Source organism: Camellia sinensis, chromosome 11, assembly GCF_055761805.1.
Source record: "Camellia sinensis isolate YWXY chromosome 11, ASM5576180v1, whole genome shotgun sequence".
NCBI lineage: Eukaryota > Viridiplantae > Streptophyta > Magnoliopsida > Ericales > Theaceae > Camellia > Camellia sinensis.
Genome location: NC_138971.1, coordinates 168,993,693 through 169,016,011, shown reverse-complemented (window position 1 = coordinate 169,016,011; position 22,319 = coordinate 168,993,693). Strand labels below are relative to the sequence as shown.

General features: G+C 33.6%; 1 protein-coding gene and 2 long non-coding RNA genes across 3 annotated transcripts in view; all 3 read right to left on the bottom strand.

Annotated features, from left to right (window-relative positions):
* Window positions 1-8,198: 8,198 nt before the first annotated feature.
* LOC114283486 (uncharacterized) lies at window positions 8,199-11,549 on the bottom strand. The gene is made up of 3 exons (XR_014344940.1): window positions 11,134-11,549; window positions 9,554-11,046; window positions 8,199-8,696 (listed from the first exon to the last, which is right to left on the bottom strand). It is a non-coding gene; the product is annotated as an uncharacterized LOC114283486 (long non-coding RNA).
* A 189-nt stretch (window positions 11,550-11,738) lies between these two features.
* Window positions 11,739-13,301, bottom strand: LOC145802857 (protein FAR1-RELATED SEQUENCE 5-like). Its single transcript, XM_082895650.1, has 2 exons — window positions 12,276-13,301; window positions 11,739-12,188 (listed from the first exon to the last, which is right to left on the bottom strand). Exons 1-2 carry the CDS (start codon window positions 13,299-13,301, stop codon window positions 11,739-11,741), a joined length of 1,476 nt encoding a protein of 491 aa, XP_082751776.1.
* A 7,170-nt stretch (window positions 13,302-20,471) lies between these two features.
* Window positions 20,472-22,319, bottom strand: part of LOC145803002 (uncharacterized) — a 47,449-nt gene continuing 45,601 nt past the window's right edge. Inside the window, exon 2 of the long non-coding RNA XR_014344939.1 lies at window positions 20,472-20,756. This is a non-coding gene — a long non-coding RNA (uncharacterized LOC145803002). The remainder of the gene's footprint in view (window positions 20,757-22,319) is intronic.

Sequence of the window (22,319 nt, the reverse complement as noted above, 5' to 3'; positions counted from 1 at the left end):
AGAGACTCCATTTTATCTTAAGACACGAAGAACAATCTAGGGAACACATCTGTAAGCCTTTGATTTCCAATCCAAATATCCAACCAAAAGAGGCATCTCCTGTCATTTCCAGGTACTATTTATGTATTTGTCACAAAAAAATTATGAAGATTTGGGTTGATCTCAGTAATTGGCACAACATTGAGCCAAATTACGGAGAATTTAGACTTCCCACCCAAAAATCATAAAAGCTTTGATTAATCACGTCCTTTGGTCCACGGGAACACAACTTTCATTATCGACTTAGACCACTATAAATAGCATTGTTACCGCTACTAGTGTCATGTTATCTTCATGTCGAAATGATGACGTCACCTATGAATCAGTTTGGCACATTTATGACTCTAGCATGTACTGGTATTAACCCTTGCCTATTATCTCATAGACGGTCACAACCTTTTTACCGTTACTCCGTTTTAAAAATAATAAATTGTATTTTTATTCGTAGATATATATTGTTTCTCACTGTACCCACCCTAATGACTACATTATTTGTCTTTTCTTACTTTGGTCCAATTGCTAACTTCTGAGGGAAACTTTGGAATTTTTAAAATTAACTTTCCTACCTTGATCACTTGGTGACCTTTGTTTTCACACTTCAAAATAGATGGTTCATGGTAGGCAGTAAATGGAAGGGTTCTATAATGGAGGGTTGCATGTTGAGGTGGTCTACAGCAGAGGATTTGGTACAAATTTAGGTGAACTTGACCCATGGGGCATTTTTTGTCACAGAACTATAACATTTGTTACAATTTGGACCAAAGTGAAAAGAATCTAATCAGTGTGTTCGGTTTCATTTTTTTGAATTCACCTTTTTGAAAATTGAGTTCTTTGCTTTTTGTGTTTTTTTGTTTTTAGTGAATATTTTTGAAATTTTAAGTAATTTTTTTTTACTTTTTTAGATGCACCTTACTTAGATGTATCTAAATAGTAAAACATTTGTGAAAAAATATTTTAAAAATTAATAAGTATGCAAAAATACGAGAAATGTACTGACTTTTCATTTTTATTTTTTTTTGGTATTTAGTGTATTTTGAAAAGATTTTTTTTCACAAATATTATACTTTTTAAGTGTATTTATGTTAGGTGTGTCTAGAATATTTTTTTTTAAAAATGCTTAAAATATTAAAAAATGTCATTGCAAACATTAAAATACAAAAAATTAAAAAGTAGAATTTTATGAAAAATGTTTTCCGAAAACCAGAACCAAACAAGCTGAATCTTTTTTCATTAATTTTTGGATTCATTATCAAATCAATCTATTTTTTTTTCTAAATAAAATACACAAAACGCATGACAAAATAAAGGGTTTTGTATTGAAAGAAGGCCCAAACAACACGGTCCGGTCCATATTGTGGGCTGAAGTCAATCCACCTCCATTACAATAATCATATATTTTGTTTCCAAAAAAAAAAAAAAAATTTAAAACTTCCTAAAAACTCAACCAATGCCTATTTGGGAACCCAAAAGCTCCCACCCAAACGGAACCCTTGAGATCAATTTTTATAACCCTTGTCCCTCACGTTTCTTTTCTCTCATTCTCTCTTTCTCAGCCTCCTATTCTCTTACAGCCGTGTACTCCTTTTGCTGGAAACCACACAGTTGCTGCTGCCACCACCATTACTAGCCAACACCTTCATGATGTAGAGACGTATGGTATGTTTTCTTTGATTGTAAACTCATGTAAGTTGATTTTAGTTCCTTGTTTTAAACTTGTTTTGGTCTGTTTGGATTTTTACGTGTTCATTCAATTTTTCGGTTGTATATATGTGTTGTTCATGTGTTTAAAACGTAATATGATGTACCTAATATGAAACCTAATGTATATGAGTTATATATTTGATGAGTTTTAAAAGCAGAACAATGGTTGCCAAGAGGCCAACCGCAACAAGAGGAGAAAAAAAAAACCTGTGTGAAATCACCTAGCAATCCTGGTGCGACAATCTTTCGATTCATACATACGTATATATATATATATATATATATATGTTTACATATGAGAATGAGAAATATAATCCCGATCTTCAATCCTTTTTAATTTTTTTTTCTTCTTTTCATTTAAATTTGCGTAAAACTATGATTAAATCAATCCGTACTCCAATCCGTACTCTTTTTTTAAAAAAATTATCAAATTCGAGTAATAATATTGACTGTTGAAAGAATTGGTTGAGTATTAGATGTGCTTTTAATCGTGGCAAGTCATTGTTTGTTGATTGGAATGGAGTGAATTTATTGTTGTTGATTTGTTTTTTTTCCTTGTTAATTTGAAAATGCTGGTGTACTTTTCTGAGGCCGATCCAAATGGGTTCTCAATGTAAACTGTGTGGGAACACAATTTCACCCGGCCTAGATTGTATTGGTGGGCAACCTCAATGTATTACATGTTTTTTCTCATGTCTTATTTCAGGGAACTGCCCTACATTTTTTTTTTATTCATAGAGCAAATCTTTTTTCTGATATTGTTGTGATAGTAGATATATATTTTTTTATTTTTTTAAATGAAAGAATATGTGATTGTTGACACAGTTTGTCCAACAGAAGAAAATTGGTACTTACAACTTCAACTTTTGTAGTTGTATTGACAGTAAAGCTTTTATCAAAACAGATACATATTCATCTGATAGTCATAAATTGATTAGAAGTTGGTATGAGGTTTTATTAGATTTTTTTTCCCTTCCCAGTGGTGTGTAGATTTATGGTAATAAAAATTTGAGTGTTCAGGGTGATGGGGAGAATGGTGTTTTGGTGAGGGAGAGAGTAATGGAGCCTTTGGGACATTGAAAGCTAAAAATAAGCTCTGGAGGACTGCTGGTTGCATATGGGCAAAGGTGAAGCAAATTCTAGAGATTATCGATATAGTAATAGAGTTTGATGTGTCAAATGTTAATAAAGTAGATGCTAGTTAATCTAATCAACAACAATGTTTATTTGTTTGCCTCATTTAATTTTTTTGTTTTTTATTTTTTATTTTGTATTTTTATATTTATAAACAATGTGTAATTGAACAGTTTGTCTTTATTATTTTTCTTTTATTTTGTGTACTTTTCTCGCATTGACTAACTTGATTTAATTTTCTCTCATATGATTATTTCACGATTTGCTTGTGTAGATAATATATAACAATACACAATGAGCGAAGGAAGTAACAAACCTTGCATACACAAACGATTTACACCGGCATTCTTCTTCTACAAGTATTATTTCTTCACACTATTCAATTTCTTATTTTAATTGCATTTGTTATGTTGGGTTGAAATATTAATCCTTATTATTCATTTGGTTGAACCTGTAGTGAAGATGAAAACAAAAGCAAGCAGGAAACACAAGTAAAAGTCACCGACACGGTTTGCACATTGCTTACCACATATTGTTATCATATTTAATGTTATTTGTATCCGTTTTTTTTCTACAAGCATCACTTATGTTCACTTTTGAGGCAATGTAGATGACAAAGGACATAGGACATCAATGGAGAACCCAACGGAAGGAGGAGAAGAATGATTACAAAGAGATGGGAAGGTGTAGTGTTGTTGATAAGCAAGCCATGTTGAAAGGTCCCCTTCCCATAAAACCAAGAAAGGTGAAATATAGGGAGAGCAAAAAAAGAATTGTTTTAATATGAACTATTTCACACATTGTAATAACATGTTCGCATTTGCATATACTCACATAAATTGATTCACACACTATTGTTAATTTATTGAAGTTGTCTATCTTAAATTATTCTAACACCCACTATATTCTTTTTCAGTGGCATTTCCAAACGCGAATTTCCTTGAGATCAATTGTTAAAATAATCAAAAGATTGAGATTGGAACAACATGATGCAATTAGTAATAGTGGTTTAGGGGGCCTATTGAATCTCAGATGTACAAAGCTTGATCATGACCTCTGCGAATGGTTGATTCAGAAATTTGATCCCAAAACTTGTTCCTTGAATGTTCATGGCCGACAACTCCTCATTACAGAACTAGACGTTCACAAGGTATTGGGCATTCCTGCCAAAGGAAAAACCATAGAATTGAATAAATCTTCAAAAGAATTTCCCAAACTATTTGAAGAACTTGGAGTTGTCCAAGGTGCTATCAAATTAAATGCTTTGAGAGATTATTTAACCAAAACCGATGGAGCTAGAGAGGAATTTAAGAGGATATTTGCCCTATACATATTAGGTGCATTCTTATGCCCAACCACAAAGGATGTTGTTAAGCAATCCTTCATTCACCTTGTTCAGAATGTGGATGGCATGAAGGATTATAATTGGTCAAAGTTCACTCTTCAATTCCTTGTTCGTGGTTTACGCAAGTACAGTTCAAAAAGTCAATCGCAACCAAATGGATGCTTATTTCTTATAATGGTATACTTGCAACCAATTAATAATTGTTTTGTTATAAATACTTGATTTTAATGCCTATTTCATTACATAGTATGTGTTAAATTCATACATTTTTGTGATGCAGTTGTTTTACTTTGATCGTGTTGCTCCGAGTGGTTGTCATGTTGCTCGTGCTCGCTCGGTCCCTTGCTTGGCTGATTGGCGTGATGCAAAAATAAAAGAGACATTGAAACTATTCAAAAATTCAGGAGGTTACCAGAATGAGAAGGTCATCATTTGTTTTTTTTCTTTTAGGTTTGGTTTTGTTTGTTTTTATTCATGTTGAAATGGAAAACTAAATTCTCTATAACATGTCTTTAAATAGGTTGCTGTTAATTTTGTTGTTGCAGAGCAAATGCCACCATCAGTACAAAGCGAGGGAATGAAAAATATTGATGATAGTCGGATTTCAAAAATTGAGACAACTGTTTGTGACATTAAAAGTATTTTGGAAGAACTAGTTGTCATTGTTAAAAGTGGAATGGCTAATTCTTCCATTCCCAAGGTCATGGAAAGATTGGAGACACCACAAATGCCAAAGCAACGAGAAGTGGATCACAACCAATGTAATAAATTAGCTGACATAGTTGCACATGGAGTTGTAGAATCTACGGTTGTACCTATAGTTGAACATGTGACCAATGTGCTCCCGCCAAAACATGATGTTGTGGTAGAATCTACGGTTCTACCTACAGTGGAACATGTCACCCCTGTGCTACTGCCAGAACCTGCTGTTATGGAAGCATCAAAAAACACGGATGAAAATAGAATTCTGCTCGCACCATCAATCTTGAAATTGGATTCCCATCTTCATGATCAAACCACCCAGGTTCAAAAACAAGTAACAAATTCACCATTATTTTATTCCATTGATGGTTCTTCTGATACAAATGGTGCTCCCATTACACATCAGATACAAGGGAGGAATAATAAGCAAAACAAAATGACAGTGGGATTGAAGAATAAGCGATGGAAAAAAAATCCAAAACTCCAACTTGTTGGTGAATCTAGTTCATCAACTGGTCCATATGGCGGTCGGTGCACTCGACGTTCAGATGAGAGGGTGGAAAGTCAATATGTGTAGTCACCTTATATAGCCATCGCTAGTAACAAGAGAAAAGCCATTCCAAAAAAGCCAACCCAAACAATACTTGACTTCAATGCAGCAGATTCGTCTCTCGATACAAAGGATGATAAGTTTGATCAAGTACGTCATGTAGATTATATATGTATTATACAATGTTATTCATTTGTGATACTCTATTTCATGATTTTTGGTTTTTTATTTTTGGTTGCAATTTGTGGTAGAGTTTGAACTTACTTGGAAAACTACTTGGCGCCAATTTCGATGCTATTGAAGTTATTACTCATTCTGTTATTGTACTTGATCTCCAATCCCCTATAACACACTGTACGAAGTTTGACAATTTGTTATTTATGTATTGGGTTATATTCACAAGTCATCCACTGCACGAATCGTAAGGCCATGTCCTTTATCTGCCGAGGAAAAAATTCTGAAGGAATATTGTTTCGATAAGGATTTGGAAGACAGGTAATTTTATTGAGTTTATATGTTCCTCTATCAATTAACAGTAAGTTTAACCCTTCAATTTTCACATGATTCAGTGAGGATATTGTGGTGATGGAGCTGTTTTACACGCCGATTGAACTTGCCACCCGCTTAGATTTGTGCTCATTACAACCAAAAACCTGGATTCGTGGTTCCGTAAGTGTTCATTTCATACGTCAATATTGCTATGTGATGTCATTTTCAATGATATAGTTCTGAAATTATTATTTGTTGCATGTATTGTAGATTATCAATTTAGTTGTAGCAAAATTGACAAATGCCCAAAGAAGGCTTTTTTCGGATAAGTGTCATAGTGCATGGTACTTTCCCACATATGTATCGGTGAGTAGTATAGTGTGTCATGTTTATGTTTGGGTGTTGATGTACACTTACTAAAGCATACTTGTACATTATTGAATGTAGCAACATATTTTGAATGGGACGGACCATGCAAAGCTATGCGATGAATATTTTGGGAAGTCTCGATACACTGGGAAGCTTCATGCTTGTGAAGAAGTAATGGTCAAGCACTCTTACATTTTGCACGACTATTCTAAATATCCTCTCAATTGTACTGCTATTATTAAATTTTTAATATCTGTTTTATGGCATTATTATTATTTATTTATTTTTTATTTTCTAAATTGGTTGGGCAACATTGCACTAAGTTTTGTTATTTTTGTTGCTTAGATATATATTCCGGTGAATGACAATGGAGAACATTGGTTTTGTGTCAAGATAGATATGGCACATCGCATGGCCTATCTATTTGACTCGCATCCTAGTCGCACAAATGATGAAAGTCGAGAATTAATGGCAACGAAACTGGTAGGCCATTGAATTTTTTTTTTTTGTTTTGTCTTTGGTAAAATAAACATCATAATCTATATTACTACACTCATGCATAGGTTCAAGAAATGCATTTGTTATTGCAACACTATTTTGGAGACCAATATGTTGCAAATGTCAAGGAATTTGAATTAGAGAGATTGAAAGACCCTTGTCTCCAACATAAGACTGATAGGTATACTAAAAAAATTATTCCTTCACTCTCTAATTTTGGCTCTCCTATTAATATTACACACAAGGTTGACCTTCACATGCATCTTTTCATGAAGTTATGACTGTGGTATGTTCGTCATAAAGTATATGCAAGGTGTTGTCATGTCGACCGGCGTACACAAGGTGACTATTTAATGTTTAACCACATAATTACACTACTACAATTACATTGTCATATGATGGTATTGTTGATGGTATATTGTCTGTTCTATTTCCTCAATTTGATAAGGTGAAAAGGTTTAGGCTGCTAGTCGACCTAGTGAAAGATTTGTCGAACAGTAAGTATATTGATGTTATGGATCGGTTGGACACATACAAAGAGAGGTACGTCCCCAAAACCATGAACAACTTATGCCCTTCATAAGCTCAGCTCATTACTTATGTAATTTCCTTTTGAACAGGTACGTTAGGCTCCGGAAGGCCACAAGGAAAAAGAAAGATTGATAACAAACATCATTTTTGCCACTAAGTTTTTTTTACAATTATGAGCATATTTTATGGTTGAAGAAGCTTGGACGAATGTAACTAACTTGGTTTGGCAATTTTTTGTGGATGCTTGAATAAGTATATTTGTTTGGGATTTTTTTTACCAATTTCTATGGAATATCTACTTAGTGCTAAAGATTGGTGTGATGAAACTACATCTGATATGTAATTGTGAAGCAGTACTCTTAGTTGTTACAATTACAATCACTCAAAAAATTCATAGGAAGGCTTTGATTGTTTACAATTTGTTTTACAAGTGAAGAAGGAAAAATTCATCTTGATTGTTTTACAATTTGTTTTAAAATTCATATTTTATTTTATTTTTTTAACTTTTTAAATCAAATTAATGTAGATACACTTAAAAAGATGCAAAATTTGTGAAAATATTTTTTTGTAAATCACTAAAAACAAAAATAAATACATGGAATAAGCTCCCACCTTAGGGTGCCAGAGCATCAACTAAACCAGTGCAACATTGTATCATATCCATCCAAAAGAGCATCCAACTACTATGGTAACATCAACATGATAGCATAAACAAAAATATGTCAATGACCAAACTATTAACATTACTCCCAAACATGAGTTAGTGCAAACAAAAACAAATTTCAGACTATTAAGGTTCTTTCATAATGTCATCAAGCATAACCACCAGAATAGAACAAATAAAAAAAGAACCACCACAATAAAATATAATCACATTTCCGGATCAAAGCGATGTTAGAAGTATATCTGTATGGGAAGAAATGGAAAAGCATTTATAATTCAGACAAAAAAAAAGAATCTCCACTGGGCTCCTATATTCAGTACTCGGCTATTGAACTCCAAATCCTATACAATCAAAATGTGACACAAATCAATTGTTAAAAAAATCGGATCATGTCAATTCTTCCCACAAATCGCATGATCTCTTTGTAAAATGAAGCCTGCTCTTTTCTAGCAACTGCCAAAGATCTATCGTTAGAAAAAGCTTCTTCGACTATGTAGCTGCTGCTGCTGCTAATAATAATGAATCTATTGAAATATGAGCACTGAATTACACTATAAAGAATACCCTAATTAGACCATGAACAGGTACTTCAAGTCCTCTACTGTAAGCCGAGTCTGACGACTACTTGTCTCGTCCTCGCCAAATGCAGATGCAACCATCACTCTCTTTTTTTGCTGCAAAATAGAAAGTGAGTACTCAGCATCAGCATTGAAAGGAGATATAGAATACAGATACTAAGTTTGGACCATAAGCCAAATATACGTGATTGATTTAACATAACAAAAGCTTTTCTCAGGAATAGGGAAAAATATATGAAGTAGCAATGTCCTATTCAGATTTCAATAATTCGGTTACCTGTCAGATAATAATAACCCTCTACACACTTGAATCTGTAAACAATGCCATCACTAACTATAAAATATTGTTTACAACAGGTGTGAGAGGATCTTCATCCACAATTATTATATGGGTAAATTACATTGAATCTCACAAGTTTGGCATAAACACACCAACCTCCCTTTTAGTAAAGGGGACCAATTCACAACACCTATCCACACCTTTTTTGCTTATTTTGTTCTTACAAGAACATAAAATTGCGATATAATGCTACTAAGGTTTAACTGGGCTACAAATAAAATTAAGGAATGATAAATTTTGTAAAGATGGTGTTCATTGAAGAAACCAAGCAACCATTATTAGTAAGTAAATCAGTTTTATCCTTACCAATGCCTTCACCAGCTGTTATAAAAGACCCTGTTCAACATCTAAAATACCTCTACTACCATATGTTAATCAAGTACAAAAGTTCTCAATCATAGTCTCATCATATTATAAAATCAATTACTCATTGCAAACAATTAATGAAAAGAAAAAAAGAAAAGAAAAGTAAAAGCAAGCATAACAAATCCAGTGCCAATAATAATGTGACAGCAGATGGTGAACATTTCTACACTACCTTAAAAAATCTTACGAATTTTACATTGACAATGGAAAAAAACAGGCCACAAGATTGGATCAAAAAAAATAATACCTGAAGAGCTAAAATGCGATCTTCAACTGTATTTTTTACTGTCAACCGCAAAACTGTAACCGAACGGGTCTGTCCAATCCGATGGGCTCTATCTATTGCTTGATCTTCAGTTGTTGGGTTCCACCAGAGGTCCAGAAGAAGAACACGACAAGCTGCAACCATGTTTAGTCTTTAGAATTTTTACATTCCAATCATTTTCCTTCTCCTCATTTCCCCTCTAATCTACACCTTCGTCAGCGACTCTAGCACCAATTCCCTCACAAGCCCACACCATCCCCTGCCAAGACCCCCCTCCGTGCCCCCATCTCTGACAACTAGTTTCGCCTACCCACCGGGGCCATCCGATCGCTGAGATAGAGCCAAGGAAGTTAAACAAGATTTTATCAATTGTCCACATAAATTATCACAATAAGGAATAATTTGGCACACCACCACCAATTGCAAAGGACATATACCAAAACAAAAGGGTGGCAAAGAACAACAGGTTATACAATTACATAAAACTTCTATGACTATCCTTTTGCCTTCTTTCCCTGGGGGTGGGGCCACAAATAACAAAACAAAAAGTAAACTGGGCACTGAGTTTCACACTAGTATGCTTAGAAAAATGACAAATTGCCTGAGACACAGGCAGGCAGGAAAGAAAATAAAGATTGATTGGATAAAAACATTCAACAAAAAGAGACCAATCATAAGTGCCCAGTTTCAAAGCACAGGACGAGAAAATTGATAGCAATTGTATATTTTAATGCCAATATTTTAAGCATAAGAGACCAATCATAAGTGCCAAGAAACCAAAAAACGAACCATCACACTAAATTTGAGTGTCAAAACTAAGATTAAGATATTACAACTACATATCAGGAAATGATTCTCCAAGGTCTAGCAGGCTTACACTTCTGAAATACCGTCAAGTATTTCAACAAAATGATTTGGGATTTATTCACCTTTATTTTTTAAATGAATCCCCAAACTAAGAAATTTACAAGTAGAACAAGGTAGACAAATGTCAATTTTGATAAGAAAACGAGGCAATTTCAAAAAATCAAAACTGAAATATGAAGGGAGCCCCACACGTTTGGGGTGACATAGCCATATCAAAACTGAAACTGATTGTAAACTCATCCAAGGTAAGGACAGCTCATCCAACTTAAGGACAATATTCGAGCAAACATATTTGGGAGTTATTTACCTTTATTTTTTAAATGATTCTCCAAACTAAGAATTTATGGATATTGTGAAAGATAAAAACACCTAAGACATCAACAAAACGTAACTAATATGCACTAATGTCTCCTTGCAAAAACAACGTATCAATCACTATACGGCTCATCATAAAACTAAACTACACTTGAGAATTTGTCGGCCCATCAATATCTTCCATGTGGGGCTCCAACTCTGTGTTCAAGAATGTTTTAATGTCTGAGTCGCTACCCTCTCTCCGGCTAGTTGAAGCCAATTTTTTACACGTTCGCTTCGTGTGTCCGATGCTCCTACAATAGAAAATAACGCATAAACAATTTTAATAATCATGTACATGCAACAGGATGAAAAAAGGACATGCAATTAAAGTACCATACCTACAATACCCACAGCGCCTTGGTTTTAGAGGTTTACCCATAGAAGATGTCCCTCCGGGGTTCCCTTTGGTCTTCACTACATTAGGATCACCAACGCCACATAGTTTGGGTGCAATATTTTTGTCCCCAACCTCACTATTATATTTTGTTCGCATTGCCCAGCGCTTTTTCATCTTCAATGTCATCTGGAAAGCCATTTCCCTTGCCTCTTCAAAATCGTTGTCTGCGTGTGAGGCATAATATGACATTTCACTAAAACATGAGCTTAGTATACCGAACCGGGCTGTCTGTGTTAGGGTGCTAGAAATTTGGGTAAGACTTGGTTGTTGATATCCTGACCTAGTACGTCTTGTCCATCTCTTCAAGACACAACTCGGTGGAATACACATTAATTGTTCAGATTTCATGACAGCAACCATGTGGCAACATGGGATGCCAAACGATTCAAACTTCAAGCAACAACATTTTATTGTGATATCTGCTGGAAAATACTCAACCGTCCATGTGCTTGTTGGTGCCTTGTACTCACCAAAACGATAGGTGCGACGATCCTTCAACTAAACTCTTTCCATCACAAACAATTTACCCTCTTTGTTGATTTCACGTCAAAACAATGAAAAAATCTTCCGAGTAAAGAGCTCAGCTGCATGTTTTTCCAAACTTCTCAATGGCGTAGTCAAAACTGGGAAACTATTCTCTATTTTAGATTCTGTTTCTGCCTCATTAACACGCATCCTAGCAAGAGCCCTATCATATTGTGCTACAAATTCGTATAACTTTACCTTTTGTTCTAGGAACATATTGAAATATGCATTCATACCCTCAACACGTTGAGTGCTCCTCATCCCAGCAAACATGTGACCACGAAGATACGCCTCAGCCCACTTATCATGCTTGCGGTGAATCTCCAACACCCAGTTATTGTTCTCCAACTTGTATTGTTTCACCATACGAGCCCACGCATTGTCAAACTCAACAATTTGACATTTCTTTAACATCAACTGTGCGAAATCACTAGTAAATTCTGGTATGTGGACATTTGTTGAGGCATTTTTCTCCAGATGCCAAGAACATAAACGATGTCTGCAATTTGGAATAACTCTTTCGATTGCCTAACGCATTGCCCTATCACCATCTGTTACAACAGAGATGGGTCTTTGTCCATCCATGGCCTTCATTAACGTTTCCAACACCCACGTGTATGTCTCCATTGTCTCATCAGGCAACAAAGCACATCCAAATATGATTGTCATAAAATGGTTACTCACGCCAGCTAGAATGACAAATGGCTTCTTATACTGATTTGTACGATAAGTTGTATCAAATACCAATACATCACCAAATGCAGCATAGTCCATCCGAGACCTACCATCTGCCCAGAAAATCTTGTCCAACCGGTTATCCTTATCGACGTTGTACTTGAAAAAAAATAATGGATCTGCATCTAGTTTAGCTGATAAGTATCCTAAGGCACCCTCTGCATCCCCTTCTGCGAGTTGTACTTTGCGCTCAGCTTGGAACTGGTTATGCAAATCTCTGTGAATGAAGCCCACCTTCTCATAACCCCTTGATTGATGAACCATAAAATCCATGATTTGACTCGTTCTCATACCCACATTGCACATGGCCTTTGCTTGAGCTTTGTCTTCACTTATAACAAACCTATGTGACCACAAAAAAGGGACGCAGTGTGGTGCTGCCAAGGGATGGTTGTGTTCCCCTACAAAGTGGGTCACAACATATTTTTTAATTGTCTTGTCATAACGCACACGAAATGTGGCACTACAAAAAAGTCTAGTTTCTGCCCTAGGAGTTCTCACCCGTTCCACACGCTGCAAGTATTTCTTCTCTCTTACACCTTCCCTTGAACAAACCCATTTCCTACTCTTTACAAATTTGTTGTCTCCACAAATTCGTTTCCTACTTCTTCGTACGCTAAAACCGATGACCTTAGCGTATGCATTGTAGAAAGAATAAGCATCCTCCTCTGAATTGAATTTCATTTGCAAAACATCAACCTCAGTAAGCATTCGTAAACTATCATAGGTTTGGGAAGCTAACCCTTCTTCTTTCCCATCGACAACATCATCCTTGCCCTCCGGAGCAACTTGATTGTCAATTTTACTGTTGACCTCTTTCTGCCTACTACTTTTAGGTTCATCCGTCATATCCACATAACAAATCGCATAGACAACAGATGTGCACGTAGACAACAGATGTGCAGATTTGGCATTAGTTAAATGCAAATAATAAAAAAGTACACTCGTAAATGCCATTATATAAATTAAAATCAAACAAATCAACAAAAAAACACACCCGCTAGTGCCGTCCTATAAATTAAAATCAAACAAATAAATAAGCACACCTGCTAGTGCCCTGCTATCAATTTAAAGCAAATAAATACAAAAATACACCAGCAAGTACCCTATTATAAATTAAAATATAAAAAAGCACACCCGCTAGTGCTCTGCTTTCAATTATCAATTCTTAAAAGAAAACGAACAAATAAGCACATCCACTAGTGCTTTACTATCAATTAAACGCAAATAATAAGAAAACACACCTTCAAGTACTCTACTATCAATTAAAATGAAACAAATAAATAAAAAAGTACATCCATCAGTAACCTGCTATAAATTAAAAGCAAACAAATAAATAAGCACACCCGCCAATGTTTTGCTATCAATTCAAATGAAATAAATTCAAAAACACACCCGCCAGTGCTCTGCTTTCAATTATCAATTATTAAAACAAAATGAACAAATAAGCACACATGCCAGTGCTCTGCTTTCAATTATCAATTGTTAAAAGAAAATAGAAAAAAGCACACCTGCCAGTGCTCTGCTTTCAATTATCAATTATTAAAACAAAATGAACAAATAAGCACACCCGCCAGTGCTTTGCTTTCAATTATCAATTGTTAAAAGAAAATAGAAAAAAGCACACCCGCCAGTGCTCTGCTTTCAATTATCAATTATTAAAACAAAATGAACAAATAAGAACACCCATCAGTGCTCTGCTTTCAATTATCAATTGTTAAAAGAAAATAAAAAAGCACACCTGCCAGTGCTCTGCTTTCAATTGTCAATTGTTAAAAGAAAATAGAAAAGAGCACACCCGCCAGTGCTCTGCTATAAATTATCAATTATTAAAAGAAAATGAACAAATAACCACACCCACCAGTGCTTTGCTATCAATTGAACGGAAATAATAAAAAAACACCTGCAAATACTCTACTATCAATTAAAACAAATTAACAAAAAAGCACACCTGCCAGTGCCCTACTTTAAATTAATATCAAACAAATAAATAAGCACACCCGCTAGTGCCCTGTTATTTATGGAAAGAAAATAACTAAATAATGCACACTTGCAAGTATCCTATTATCAATTAAAATAAACAAATAAATAAAAAGCACACCTGGCAGTGCCTTGCTATTAATTAAAAGTAAATAAATTAAAAAGCACACCTGCCAATGCAATTGCTACGGAGGGAGGGAGGGGGGAGGTATAGCTTCACTTCTACGTTAAGTTGTAGAAATTGAGGACCTGTGACAAACAACAACAGAACATCGAAACAGAGTTAGTAAAGAAGACAATACTTAAGGAGATTTATGATTATGGGGCGAAAAGGAAGGATCTATGTATGAAAAATATTATTTTGCACATCTTTTCACATTAACAAACTGCATAACCAATAATAGAGATGAAACTGTACTACTTTTGTTCAAAGAATCAATAACCATTACATAAACAGTTAAACAAATGTACCAACACCAACCGATTAACCACTTAAAAGATAAAAAATAAAAGATCTAGAAAGAAACAAAAAAAAAAATATATTATATATATATATATATTATTTGATTGGATGGACTATTGGATCATTTTTTTGATAACTCGGTAACCACATATTCCTAAATCTAGATTTTAGATTCAAAAGTTCAATAAGAGTGTGGGACACCTCTTAAACACCCATATATATTGCATATTGCATAATATTTTTTGATAAAATATTGTCAATTATTTAGGAATATACGTCAATTTGTATCTCTATTCGTTTGAGACGAAATGTGTTTACTTGCTAATGTAATTGTCTTCTTCTTCAAATATTATATAAAATTAGTGAATTTAATTGAGTTTTTGTACCCTTAATCTTGTCATATTTAGTGAACACAAGTATAAAAGGAAAGAAGTAAAAGAGTTCATGTAACACATTTGTTAACCTAATGTCTATTTTAGTGCTTCGGATTGCAACATACAATTCTTATATTGAATTCACTCATGCCAATTAACAAAGAAGCCAGCCCACCACCCCTCTCTATCTTATACAGGTACCTTCATTGGATCTTTACCAAAGTATTTAAAGATAGTTGCTTTCACTAGTATAATAATATATCATGAAAACAGTGACATTTGAAGAAATTTTTAGTATGTAGGACATAGTAGCAGAAGTGATGAGTACGTGTTGTCACTACCACTATTGCTATGAATCAAAAAAAAAAAAAACAAATAAAGTTGTCTCCATTAACTTGGGAGATTGCTCCATAGTGTTCACCCTGAAAGTTCCATGAAAGCTCTTCTAAATCTTTCATTTTCATGGACAGCCTTGTTCTTGGTAATATAAACTAGTTTTATGAGTGAAGAGATGATATAGGATCAGTATCTTCTACAACGATGTAGAGACGACAGTGGACATAGGACATAATGATTTAAAAAAAAATTAGGATGCTTACATGGTGGGCAAATTTTTAAAATATTTTTATTGTTTATGTATATGAATATAAATTTAGGGCATAGAAATATACGAGGCATCAATATATATGTACATGTATTTTTTTGTTTTTTAACTTCTACCCTTCTTTGTTTCTGTATAGTTTAAAATAGAGAAAAACACTAAGTTGCCAAATGAGACCGTAATATAAATATGAGGTTCAAGTACTAGTTCTTTCATAGGATTCCACACACAAGCACACAGTGCACCAAAATCTACAAGTTCTTTCATAGGATTCCACACACAAGCAGATTTAGCGTATACAGTGGATGTGGATCCCAATAGGAACTACTCCATTTGGTTGCATTTTGCAGAGATTGATACTTCTGTCACTGGTATAGGTCAAAGGGTATTTGACATCCTAATAAATGGTGATATTGCTTTTCAAGATATTGACATTGTGAACATGAGCGGGGATCTTTACAGTGCTCTTGTACTGAACAAAACTGTTGCTGTTAATGGGAGAACTTTGACAATAACCTTTCACCCTACAAAAGGTCATGCCTTAATTAATGCTATTTAAATCCTTGAGGTTATTATGGCAGAGTCTAAAACTTTGCCAGATGAAGATAAATATGCATTCCTTAATTTTCAAATGTTTGAGAATTTGTTTTACTGTTTGACTTTGAAGAGGTTGCTAGATTCATGTTTATTTAAAGAGTAATGATATACAAATAAAAAATTTACTCACAACATCTATACATAATTATTTGTCAAATTTATATTCATCCATTTTGAATCAAAAGACCCAAAAAAGTGACATTATTTCGAAACTGCCATCGACACTTGATGATGCCTTACGATTTGTACCCTGTGATAATGTTGAAACTACCTCCCTAAGAAACTCTACCGCTTGGTTTCCAGAGGAAAATTTTGATATTAAATAAGGGTATCAAAAAAAATTTTTTTTTTTGGATAAATAATAAATGAGGGTATTAATGTTGTTAAGAAAGTTCAAAAAAAAAAAAAACTCTAAATTAAATGTCTACGACTGTCTTCATACTAGATCATATAGTGGAGATGGAGAAAAGAAGTTTAAAGAACAAATAGAACAAGAAGTTTAAAACCAATTCAAAGAAGTTGATCATTTGTTTGAAGTGATTGGAACCATGCATGGATTGTGTGTCAATCTAAAAGAACAAAAATGGAGGTATAACGGAGATAACCACTTGCAGGAGTTTCTTCTTCAACCCAATAGATAAAAGAGCAAGTAAAATAAGTCTCTAACTCTAAATTTCTTCTGGCGGGTTAAAATTTGTCCAATTTTTTAGTATTTAAAAGAAAATATTGTTAACTCAATATTTTCTTATTTTTTTTACATTTGATTAGTTAGTTTATAGTTCGGTTAAAAAAATTATTAGCTTTAAGAGTTTATCTATACAAGTGGTTTGGTTGTGATAAACAGAACAGATCTGGTATTATGATACTTTTGATAGACATTAGACAATGCTAAAAACCAGTCCACAATAGCCTAAGTACCCATAAGAACCAAGTTATGAAATCATTACAAAATTAGTTTTTTTAACTCATGTGCCCAATTCCCACACCACAATAGAAAAATTCTCTGTATGTTTTCTCTTCAAGTATGATAAACTGTCTATTTATATTAATATAGTTAGATAAAGGTTCATATACTGTTAAAATCTTCCACATTACCCATGAGAAAATGAAAAGGATGGAAGCTGCAATATAGTATTCTAAGAAATAGAAATACGAGAAAGAGCAATAGAACACTGATAATGAATCATGAAAATATAAAATGTGAGAAAGGGATTGCGATCTAGGGTTTCATAGGCCAACTCAAGGATTGCGGTTTAGGTATTTTCCTATTTTTATCAACCAACCCAGTGAGTTCACAAACGTGAAAGCGGCAGTTTCAAAGAAAGGGATTGCGGTCTAGGGTTTCATAGAATGGATATGGAGAAAGGGGGAGAGAAAAAAGTTACAGAGAGAGAGAGAGAGAGAGAGAGATACCTTCAGGCGAAGTCGAGGGTAGGTCTTGCTCGCAGGGATGGTCTTCGAGGATGGTCTTCGAGGGTGAAGAAGAGGAGAGTGTCTCTGTGCTATCTCAAAAACAGGGGCTTTGGGAAAAAAACTGAACAAATTTGAAAAAAAGGTAACCGGTTAAAGAGGTTGTCAATATTTCTAATCAAATTATTCAGTGGCTGAGATTAATTTGTAAAAATCTAATGGCTTAAAATAAATGTGTATATCATGTGCACATCTTATTGAGGTGCACATCTTAATAGCTCCCGGTGTTATATTTATATTTTTAGGAAATTAAAGTGTTATATATATTTTTTGTTATTTAATTATGTAAATCCGTGGTCCTAAACTGATCCAATCCGTGATTAAATGGATTCGTTCGGATTGGTTTCACGATTTAAATGGATTGGATTGGTTCCAATTTTTCAGGAATCGTAGATAACGGATTGGTCCTGATTTTATCCCAATCCGGTCCAATCCGGACCATGCTTACCCCTACTTTTTTTCTTCTTCTCCCGATGTGGGATTATAAAATAAATCATAAACTAATTAAAAATTTATTTTTATATGGTTAAATGAAAGTTAGCTAATGGTTATCCTTCTTTTTCCGATGTGAGAATTGTTTCACTTATATAAAGTAAAATGTTTAAAATTAAGAAAATTAGTATGAGATATTGAAACTCTAACAAAACTCCTCACTAAAAATCCCTTTTCCTTATATAACATATAGATAGATGTGGAGTATAAGATTCACTTTATATAGTTGAAACAACTCATTTTTTCTTTCTTTTTTTAATGTGGGATTATAAAATAAACCATAGATTAATTAGAATTCTTATTTTAAAATTTAAACTGTCTTGAACAGAATTATGCACAACACTATAATATTAAATGGACATTTACACACAAGCTCTAATTTATGAACTTATACTCCATTAAATCCTAATTAAGATTTTTTGGACCTTTAAGTCTCACTAAATTTTTAATAGTAAGAACTGCCCTTAAAACAATTATTATTCATCATTTATGATTATTTATAAAAGAACATGAAGATTTGACATTTATTTTGATTTCCAAAATTTTAAAACATCAACTTTCAAATTGAAAAACTTAATATTTATATATATATATATATATGTGTGTGTGTGTGTGTGAAAAAAATTAAAAAATTGAAAAAAAAAATTGAATTATTTTTTTATGCAAAACTGAAAATTTTGTGTTTGCAAAAGAGGATGATGATGGAACAATGATGTACAAAACTGGAAAAAAAAAATTAAATTGAAAAAACTGAATGTTCTCAGTTTTAAAACTGGAAAAAAAACTGTTAATATTCTCGGTTTTATTAGATAATTGAATCAAATTAATAAGTAGAAAGGCAAAACTTTAATCTCATGCTCTATTTTTTTCATCAGTTGGTGAAACTATTATCTAGAACATTACTTGCAAAATTGATAATGTTCTTAATTTTAAAAATTAGGAAAAATTGAAAATATTCTCAGTTTTATTAACCTCGTTTGGCAAGTGGTTTTTTTAGCCAAAAAGTCAAAAAGTCACTAAAAAAATCAAAAAGCCAACAACCCATGCCAAAAAGTCAAAGATTCATTTTTTTTCTCTACTTTTTACACATCTTTTCATAAGAAGCCAAAAAGTCATCCCAAACATACTAGTTTTTTTCATATCACATTATAGCTAAAAAGTTACTAAAAAAACCTGTTCCCAAACGAGACATTAATGGTTCTAAAAATCTTAAATAAGACCTGAGCTATTATAACATTTGTAAATAGGACTTTTAGGTAATTAACTCAATATTAAATAAGAGTATAAGATTCACTTATATAAGTGAAACAATTTACTTTTATAAGTGAAACAATTTACTTTTTTCTTCTTCTCCTGATATGGGATTGTAAAATAAATCATAGACTAACTAAAGTTTTATTTTTATATGGTTAAATGGAAGCTAGTCAATGGAGATATTTTTAATTGTTTAAAATTAAAAAAAATCAGTATGAGAAATCGCGGTTATATCGCCGAACCGAAAACGATTTAACCAAATCGGTTTGATCAAAAGACCAATCAACCTATACAAAAATTAATTTATTAAAACTTTTAAATGTTATTTTAATTTTAAAATTTGAACTGTCTTAAACTGAAACATGCATAACACTACAATTTTAAATGAGAATATAAAATTTACTTTATATAAGTGAAACAATTCACTTCTTCTATCTTTTTCCGATGTGGGATTATGAAATAAAAATTAATAATTGTTTGGGCGAAAAGTTTATTTATAATCAAGCAATTTTGGTCATTCAATCTTTAATCAGATCAATCTTTAGTTTATTTCGAATCAAACAAATTTAACCATTATATTTTGATAAAACAGCCATCAAACAAATCTAAACCATTATATTTTGATAAAACCGCTAAAATCATGGTTAAATCAACAAATCAGTCAAATAAAAAACGATTTAGCTCAATTAGTTAGGTCAAAAAACCAACCAACATATACAAAAATTAATTAATTAAAACTTTAAAATTTAAACTATATTGAATTGTGTAACGCCCTCAAAATAATAACATTAAAACCATCAAATAAGACATTCATTAACATATGAAATAACCACATTCTTCTATTCATCAGAGTTTGATTACAAAAGTATTACATGTTAACAACAAAAGCAAAATGCCCTACGGGCTTACAGCTTTCCAAGTTAACACTTGGTTACAACAAAAGAGTACTAACTCATTTACACCTTAAGCCCTTGGCTTGAATTTACATGTAATACATCAAGAGTAAAACGACAAAAGTATGTCCGCCTCTAGCCTCTCAAGCTATGTCCTTGGAGGTGGCATGCTACCTGTACCTGAAAATGATGTTCCCATATAGGGTGAGCCACAGCCCAGTAGAAATACACTAAACCAAATATGAACAATGACTAAAAGATTAGCAGTTGATAGTTGGTCCACACTGATTCTTTCCTTTATCACACTTTACATTTTCATGACATACAAGTCCATGGTACAACTCATTTTCCAATTTCTTTCAATTCTCAAATTTCAACCATGGCTCAGAACCTGGCCAAACAACTCATATGAGACAATAACTCATATCAAACACTTCCCATATCATATTAGATAAGCATACGAGCTATATCACACAACAACAGATAAGCATACAAGCTATATCATCACTTCCACAGATATGCATATGAGCACTATCACACTTCCAATGACAAGCATATGAGCTCTGTCAACACAATAATAGATAAGCATATGAGCTCTATCTATGGAGTCCATCCCCTATCTCCTCCCAACACTTCCGATTTAGAGGTCCATCCCCTATCTTCCCCTAAACCGTGGAGTACATCCCCTATCTTCTCCAACACAACACAATGCATATAAACAACAATTATACACATCATCACACAATACATAAATTTAATGTATTCTTTCAATCGTCAATCTCAATGACACATTCGAGTGATTAGTTTCAGTTTGCCTAATCATCATGCATTGTCTACAACAATCATCCTCCACCGATAGCCCAAAGCAGTTATTTCTAAACAGAAAATAAATGCACAAATGGATATTTAATGAACATTTCAATCCGGTGTGTGATAGATAATTCAACTACACCCTTTAACCCTTTACATTTCCAATCTCAACAATTTCATTTCATTTCCTCATTTCTAACAATTAATTATCCCAATTAATCAATCAATGTAATTAGGTCATTTTCCATAATTACCATTTCAACCCTTAGGTCCCATTTTCATCAATGATTTAACATTTATTTCACTTCTCTATGCCAAACATGCATCTAGGTTTATTATGAATAAAACCCCAACTTTTGTAAAAAATAACACAAGAGCCCCAAACTTTCACAAAATTACCAAACCAACCCCAACTTCTCAAAATACCAAAATTTAAAGACAAAATCCATAGAGAGGAGTAGGATATCCCTACCTCAAATTCAGAGCCTCAAAGGAGAAGATGACAAAACCCAACGTGCTCCAAAACTCGAAATTTTCAGATTAAAAGGTAGCCCTCGACGATCAACAACCTTTTTGTAAAGGCCAAAGATGAGCAAATCACTCCTACTAGATCAAAACCTAGAGAGAAGGTAGTATCTAGAGGGAGAGGCTCACCAATGGTGTTTTTGGAAAAGTAGGAGAGAGAAGAGAAAGTGAAAAAGTGATTTGAAAAATCAAACCACGGAACTTAAACCCAGTCGACCCGCTCAAGCGTAAAACACCCCGCTCGAGCGTCACTCACAGACTCCCGCTCGAGCGCCAACAATCCCGCTCGAGCGCCGAATACACACTCCCAGAACTTTTACAGAACCAGGTCTCCGCTCGAGCTTCCAACTCCCCGCTCGAGCGGAGCTCACACAACCCTGCTCGAGCGGCCAATACCACGCTTGAGCG